The 8,172-nt window shown below is 61.0% G+C and overlaps 1 protein-coding gene across 1 annotated transcript in view; it reads right to left on the bottom strand.

Moving 5' to 3' along the window:
- Positions 1–8,172, bottom strand: part of MORN1 (MORN repeat containing 1) — a 71,546-nt gene that overhangs the window by 18,552 nt on the left and 44,822 nt on the right. Inside the window, exons 11-12 of the mRNA XM_011930989.1 lie at positions 1,525–1,658; positions 1,278–1,357 (exon numbers count right to left, since the gene is read on the bottom strand). Of these exons, the coding sequence (XP_011786379.1) occupies positions 1,278–1,357; positions 1,525–1,658 (214 nt within the window). The remainder of the gene's footprint in view (positions 1–1,277; positions 1,358–1,524; positions 1,659–8,172) is intronic.

The raw sequence follows: 8,172 nt of genomic DNA, 5'->3' as shown, positions 1-8,172 counted from the left end.
GTCACCAGAGCAGGGTCTGTGCCCCGCGTCACCAGAGCAGGGTCTGTGCACCGTGTCGCCAGAATGTTTTGCCCCAATCAGGAATCCCAAACGTCACAGCTTCCACCCAAGAAAACAAGAGCAAGTGCCTAGGCCGGGCGCAGTGACTCACGCCTGTAATCCCAGCACTTTGGGAGGCCGAGGCGGGCGGATCGCGAGGGCAGGAGATTGAGACCATCCTGGTGAACACGATGAAACCCCGTCTCTACTAAAATTACAGAAAAAAAAAAAAAAATTATCCAGGTGTGGTTGCAGGAGCCTGTAGTCCCCGCTATTTGAGAGGCTGAGGCAGGAGAATGGCGTGAACCGGGAGGAGGAGCTTGCAGTGAGCCGAGATCGCGCCACTGCACTCCAGCCTGGGCGGGTAACAGAGCAAGACTCCATCTCAAAAAAAAAAAAAAGAGTGAGTGCCTGGCAGGCGGGTGGGAGCAGGACGGGTGCTGGTCACTCTGTGAGCAACCCAGCAGCTCCTCCACAGCTTGCGGGGCCAGTGAGGGTTGGTGGGACAAGCCATTGTGTCCTCGGGCTCAGGCCAGGAGGGACGGGTCCCCAGGGCACATCAGCGGGGGCCTCCCCAGCCCAGCCCAGTGCGCAGCTGCCTCCAGTTTGTAGACAGAGTCCTGACCTGAGGTGGAAGCTGTGGCTGGGCCGCGAGCCCCAGTTTCCTCCCAGTAGAACCAGCCGGTTATGGCCCTGCATGTGCTGTGCCCGTAGCACTGCCAGGCCCAGGATGATGAGATGTGATGACCACAAACCCCCACGGTGTCTCCACTTGCACGTGCCATGATGTGCACCTGGTCCCACTCCTGTCCTCCAGCTCACAGAGTCCCCTTAGACCACTGCCCTGAACCCTGGCCAGCAGCCGCCTTCCTCAGGGAACCCCCAGGCTCCTCCTGCCTCTCTGCCTCCGCGTGCCCACAGCCTGGTCCACCCGCTGCTCTGGGGGTTGCAGTGATCGAAGCAGATGGACCGGACCCAGCTCCGCCCACTTCGTACCAGCCCAGGCAAGTCACAGGGTAGCTGTCAGCCCCACGAGACCCTGGTGGGGGCTCCCTGAAGCGAGGCCCGTGTAGGCTCACTGCCTTCTCAGACCGGGTCCTTGGCTCCCCTGGGCCTTCCCTGTCCTCCCGGCCCAGCTGATGAGGAGGCCAAGGCCAGAGCTGACCCTCCAAGCGCCGGCCAGTGGGGCGGGACACTGCTCCCTCCAAACGCCGGCCAGTGGGGCGGGACACCGCTACCTGTTGTCTCCAGGCGGTTCCTGTGCAGTGGGTGGTGTCCCCCTGGGGTGCAGGCCGCCTCTGGATCTGCTGCCTGCCTTCTAGAAGGATTGGGCAGGAGGAAGGGAGAGGGAGAGGCTCAGAAGGGGGGCCAAGAGCTCTGCTCGAAACCCCCCGGGCACACGTGGCCTGGGTGTTGAGGTGGTGGGTGGGCAGGGACCGTCTTGAGTGATGTGAGGTGGCCTCTCCACCCGCCGTGGGCACCCACCTTGCGGAGGCTGTCCAGGAACAGGAAGGGGTGGCACCCGGGCGGGGGCGGTCCCAGTAGGACATCGGTGAACTCAGCACAGCCCTGATCCACTCGCCGACAGGCCCCGGGGCAGTGGGGCGTGTGTCCCCCGGCTGAGGAGACAGAATGAAGAAAGGCTCTGTGAGGGGCTCGGGGTGGAGACAGAGGGAGCCCGCATGGCTGTGCTGACGTGTGGCTCTGGCCAGGGCAGCGGGCACAGACATAAGCAGCGACGCCGTCTTGGTGGGGGCAGGTAAGGGGGCAGAGACTGTCCCTCCTGGGTGCTCCCTCTGGCCACCGACAGTGGAGGTGGGGGTCCTTCGTATCCAAGGCCCCGTGACGCCCCCATTCCCTTCTGAGTCCACCCCAGCACCTGGGAGCCCAGTGCTCTGTGGCAGGAAGGGTCTCCCATCTGCAGCCCCCTGCCAGCCGAGGCACTTGCTTCCAGGGTAGGGCCGGGCCTCGGACCCTGGCCAGAGAGGCTGGTGCTCAGCAGCATAGCCACGTGCCCGCCTCTGAGTGTAGCATGAGGAGGAAGACGGTTCTGCTCCAGCAATGCATCGAGATGGGCCTGGCATCGGGCCCCGTTCTCCACCAGCGTGGAGGGGAGAAATCAGGGGCGGCTGCCAGTCCCTCCAAGTGGCAGCGGACCCCAAGTCCTCGGGCATCGGAGGAGGCTGTGAGTGGGCTCAGCCTGTGCATCCCTCAGTGGGACCCCTGCAGACCCTTGCCCATCCTAGCTTTCTTCAGCTCCTCTCCCAGGATCCCAGGGTGTGAGGTATGGGGGCTTCCCTTTGGCTCCCGCCACGAACAGACGGAGCTACAGCCCCCAGGGCCTACCCTGCTGTGTCTTTTACAAGGACGGTCAGTGGCTGAGCCTGAAGGAGATAACTTTAGTGCAACCCCTCCACACACATACACATCAGAACCCACTCTCCCACGGGCAGCTGGGGCTCTCCTGACGTCCCTGCCCCGAGGGCCCTCCCCTTGCACACACCACTGGTAGGAGGTGCTAGCAGGAGGCCATGGGATGTGGTGAGGGCTGAAGGTCGGCTCCAGAGTTGGCTGGATGGGGGAGTTCTGAGAGGGAGGCAGGGGCTGGTGTGGTGGCTTTAGGGCCACAAATAAGTGTCCCCACCAGGCAGTGACACCATCAAAAAACAGAAGAGACCCAGCTCCAGGGTGGATAGAAGGGTGGAGCCAGGACAGTGCCCAGGAGGGAAGGAGGAGTCAGGGGCTGCTGAGGGGTGCACAGGAGGCCAGGTCTGTTTGGGCTCAGTTTCATTTGTGGCCGGATCCCAGGAGGCAGAACCCTCACGTGGGGCCCTGAGTGAGTGGAGGGGCGCTGGATAGGACCTTGGGGATGGAGGCATTAACGTCCCTTTCCCGGAGCCCAACTTCTGTAGGAAGCGACAGAGACGCTAAGAAGAGCCAGCCTCAGAAGTATCTCCAAATTATAGGAGGGAGAATTATCTCTCTCGGAGGTGTCTTTATTTAATCATTATGGTGCATTATAGAGAGAAAGTCTTCCTTCTGCAAGGACACTCTTTAACTGACATCCTTCTCCCAGCAGCTTTTGCTGGCCCGGCACTATTTACGTCCGGGGCGATGGCTGGGAGCTGCACTGCTGATGGCATAATTTCCATTTCTTAACGCACCGACGCTTTCCACGTGGACTGCGTCTTTTATCGATACCCCCTGGGCAATAAAGACACCAGCTCTGTATCCTGATCATGCGGACGCCCTCGCCCTCGGCAAGGTGACTGCCCCAGAGTGGGCCCAGATCCTGAGCCCCAAGTATGCGTGGTCCACGTGGCGGTGGGGGCTTCAGACCTCCACCTGCCACGTGCCATTTCGGGGGGCAAGGTGGGAGATTGGAAATGTATTTTTAGAAGCCCAGCAGGCATTCCTGGTGTGTAAATAAACATACATCCGCCCGGAGCCTGGAGGCTATCTGCATCGCTGAGGCTCGGGGTTCCGGCCAAGCTGTTTGAAGAGCCTCCTTTGCCTGGTGATCACAATGGCTAGTGCCAGGCGCCTTCAGGCAGGTTCTCGCAACATCCCTGCTCTCCTCAGAGTAAAGGCTCTGTCCTGATTGCCCCTGGCTGATAAGCAGCCAAGGCTCAGCCGGGTAAAGGGAGGCCTCCCTGCGCAGCACAAACAGAAACTAATGGCTTTCAGTTCAGCCGGAAGAAGACCGAGGACACCAGGGCCTGTAAAGCCGGGTTCCTTGAGCCCATGTGGGTTTGACACGGGGGGTTCCCTGGAGGTGCAGGCAGAAGCTCCCCTCTGTGTGGTCCCTGTCCCAGAGTGAAGAGGAGGCCCTCTGGGTTGGCCAAGACGCTTTTGTTGCAAGCAAGAGAAATGAGAAACGGTGAGAAGCGGAAGGGGAGTGTTGTCCACAGCCTGGAGCTCCGAGGAGCCTTCTAGATCCCAGCACATCTGGATCCAGGAGCCCACACTGTGTCTCTTTCTTCTGGATGTCACCTCTCCCTCCCTCAGGCTCTGACTGCCACATGGCACAGGCCCATGGAGGGAGCCTTTCTGCTGCCACGCTGGGGGACTGCCTGGCCATGAGAGACAGAGGTCCACCTCTGCCATGCACTCCCCGAGTCGGGGCTGCAGGCTGACCGCAGCGGCCCCCGGGTCCTGGCTGTGACCGCCTTCCCGGAGGTTAGCACCACACCCCCCAGGTGCTCAAGCTGAAAGTTTGGGGTCAGCCTCCAGTTGCCCCTGCCCCATATCTTATGCACCCACAATTACTGCAGCTGCAGCAACAAGGCTGACATCAAGGCTGCCTTCAAAACGTATCTGTGCCTGGACCCCCAAGGTTGCCCACTGCCCTGCCACACCCCCGCCAGGCCCCAGTGTCTCCCACCACGTCACTGGCACTGCCCTCAGCTGGAGCCCGACTCCTGGGTCCCCCTCGCCCTTCAGTCCATTGTTTACACGGGACCCTCACACGGAAGCCAGGTCAGTCCCTCCCCTGCCGAGGGCCCGGAGCTCAGCCCGGCCTGGCCCTGCCTGATGCTGGGCCAGAAACGCCACAGAAGCTTGCACATCCCCTAAAGAAAACGAGGGCACAGGAAGGCCCAGCCAAAGTGTCCTGCGGGGCCGCTCTCTGTGGAGCAAGGTTTGGAATCCACTCGGCTGCTCCTGTTCAGGGCACCCTCCGTGCAGAAGCAGGCACCCCCGCCACACGGCTTCTCTGCGTTTGCTGAAGGGGCAGGTTTTCCAAGGCTGCGCCTGGGCTCTGCTGCTGACATCAGGGTGGCCCTGGCCTGAGCCCCTACTTGTCCCCCGGTGTCATCGGCTACAGATGGCCGCTGTCCCCACAGGCCCTGTTTCCTCCTGCCACTGGGCCCCGGGGGACCTCGGAGGCTGCTGTCCCTGGGGCAGGCTGGCCTCTCTTCTGTTCAGACCCCTTTGGGTGGTCACCTCGCTTCCCATGGACACAAGCACCACGTTCAGTCAGATGACCCCTCACCTGCCTCCTCAGGGGCCACACACCCAGCCCGGGCAGCCAGCAGCCCCCTCATGCTGTGTACTGTGCATCCCACACCCTGCAGACACCAGAGCAGAGCTGAGTCCCTCCTCCAGCTCAGCCTCCCCTTGGTGAGGGGCCTGCCCTCCCCCGGTCACTGACTCTTCCCCTTACTCCATGACACCCCTCCGCCCACACAAGTTTCTCCAAACTTCTCAGATCCTCCTTGTGGGCACCTCCATGGCTGCAGTCCTGGGGTTTGGGCCATCATCTGTGGCTCGGAGGACTGCAGTGGGTCCCTAGGCCTCCAGCACCCCTGGTCCTGTCACCCACTGTTTGTCTCCAGCACATGGAGGACTCGAGGCAGCAGGTGGACCTTGTCACTCACCAGCTCCACATGGCCAGAGGCTTTTCCTGTCATGTGAGCACAGGTCATGATGTGAGCCACCACACAGGCCATGATGTTGGGCCACCACACAGGCCATGATGTTGGGCTGCCACACAGGCTGCCACACGAGCCACCGCATGATGCGGGCTGCCACATAGGCCATGGCGAGGGTGGCCACATAGGCTGCCACACAGGCCACGACGTGGGGCTGCCACACAGGCCGCCACATATGCCATGGTGAGGGCTGCCATAGAGGCCAAAACATGGGCCCCATAGTGCAGCCCATGATACCAGCCACGAGGCCATGGCGCGGGCTGTCCTCCAGTCCTCTCTCTCCTCCTTGCCCGTCTCCACCCGGCCCCTCTGGCCCTGGCATTGCTGCTTGTCTGGTGCAGGCTGGCCTTGCCCTTCCGTCCCGGTCCCCACACTGCCTTGGTCTGGTGGCTCCTCCTGACCGAGCCTCTCCTAGCCCTGCTGTGTCCCGTCTGTTGCTTGCTGCCCAGCTTCCCCTTTGTGGATCTGTCCCCAGCAGAGCCCACTTCCCTGTCTTGTCCCCAGCACTCCCCAACTGGTCCTGGGCATGCTGCTGACCGTGCGATAGCCAGGTGCCCAGCTGAGCCAACTTGCTGGTCACAGTGTAGCTGCCCCCCAACATCACCCCCTTCCTGGGCATCGTCCTGCTTGTGCCCCTGTCTGCAAATGTGCTCCCATTAGGCCAAACCACCGAAAAGAAAAGGCTAAAAGGGGCCGGGAGCAGTGGCTCACACCTGTAATCCCAACATTTTGGGAGGCCAAAGCGGGCAGATCAGGAGGTCAGGAGATTGAGACCACTCTGGCCAACACAGTGAAACCCCATTTCTACTAAAAATACAAAAATTAGCTGGGTGTGGTGGTGCATGCATGTAGTTCCAGCTACTCGGGAGGCTGAGGCACGAGAATCGCTTGAACCTGGGAGGCAGAGGTTGCGGTGAGCTGAGATCGCGCCACTGCACTCCAGCCTGGCCACAGGGTGAGACTCCATCTTAAAAAAAAAAAAGAAAAAAAGAAAGAAAGAAATAAAAGGCTAAAAGTCTGATGGCGAGTGCCCCCCAAAGGCATTAAACTCAGAAAAGCTGAGGTGAGAGACGCTTTCAGACAGCGCAGTGCCCACTGTCAGTGGAGACCCTCTCTTCCCCGTGTGAGTGGCGCCCGTCAGCCTGAGTGGGCCTCACTCCAAGGCTCAGGGAGACAAATTCTGTGACAGACGCATCAGCTCATCAAACGCTGGGCTCCATGGGCCCCAGAGGAACCACTCATGGCGGAGAGTGAGGATCCCTGGCAGTGTCTGGGGCACTCCCTGACCCAAGGCCATGCTCATCACCTCCCGGCCAGGCCGACCCACTGAGGCAGAGTTCCCAGCAGGCATGCCCATCCCCAGACTCCCAGCAGGTGTGCCCATGCCCAGCTCTCAGGAGTGACTTCCAAAGACTTTATGCCAGTTTTAATTACATCAATTACAGCTTTATAAGCAAGATAAAGGTCACTGTACAACCTCGAGGGGGCCTCAGGAACGGGGAGGCTGAGCGCCAGCCCGGGACGGGATCGGGCAGCTTGACCACTCTGGAGGGGATGCCAAGTCATTATCTTTTTACGGCGGACTCAATTAGACTCCCTAGTCACCTGTGTAGGGCACCAGGCAGCAGGCGGGGACACTGCCGGAATCAACAAGGCTGCTCGGGCCAGGCCAGCCCCAAGAACGGCCGCAGCAGGCCCAGGACCTGGCCAGGGGGAGGGCAGGCCGGAGCAGAAACGTTGATTTCATTTAAGTGGATTCAAAAAATAAAACGTTATTGGCCCTAAGGGGACGAGAACAGTCTCATTCGGAGGTGACCAGACATAGCGCATTAGTCTTTAGGAGCCGGCCAGTCAGCCCAGAAGTGTGGCTCGTTAGAGACGCAGGGCGGGGCCTGGAGAAGTCAGCGGGAATACGCGGGGGAACACGAGTCACACGGGGGCCTTTCCGACTCCCCTGCTGTCCCCAGCCCCGGGCTTCGTCCTCACCTCCCTCACCCTCCTCACCTCCCACACCTCAGACATGGCTCCGCTGACCCGAGCCACCCAAGAGCTACGGGGAGGTGCAGGCTGGGCCACCACTGTACCTGGCCTCCCTCAGCAGAGCCAGCGTGGGCCCTGGCACTGTCACCGAGAAGGAACCCATGCTGGTCTTTCCTTTGCCTTTTTAAATATTTTATTTTATCATAGAGATGGCCTCCCTATGTGGCCCAGGCTGGCCTTGAACTCCTGAGTTCAAGCAATTCTCCCGCCTCAGCCTCCCGAAGTGCTGGGATCACAGGTGTGGCTCCGCGCCAGCTCCTTGCCTTTCCTGAGGCACAGAAAATGTGCTTGACCCTAAGCCTCCGTCTCTAGTAGCCTTCATCCTTCCCGAATGTTCAGAAAATACAGGATGTCCCGGAGCTCCCGGGGCCTAATCGGTGTCGGCTGCTCCTGCACATTTTGCCAGCACGATGCTGATGGTTCTCCACTGCTGCCTTCAGACCTGCTTCTGGGATGTGCGGGCACCTCTGCTGGCAAAGCTGCCAAGGCAGGACTGCTCTGGGCTCTCTCTGTGCCTGCCCATTCCTCGCCTCCAGGAGCCCCCCACAAGGCTGTCTGTGCAGCTGGCAGAGCCGCCGGGCCCTGGGGACGACGCCGCGGGGCACCAGCCCTGCTGGGGCCAGGTGGGTGCCGTTCCCGTCAGGCGGGAGCGGGATCAGGC

The sequence above is a fragment of the Colobus angolensis genome, unplaced genomic scaffold, assembly GCF_000951035.1.
Source record: "Colobus angolensis palliatus isolate OR3802 unplaced genomic scaffold, Cang.pa_1.0 Scaffold89, whole genome shotgun sequence".
Taxonomy (NCBI): domain Eukaryota; kingdom Metazoa; phylum Chordata; class Mammalia; order Primates; family Cercopithecidae; genus Colobus; species Colobus angolensis.
Note: the sequence above shows the minus strand (reverse complement) of the source record. Positions and strands in the feature narration are given on the sequence as shown.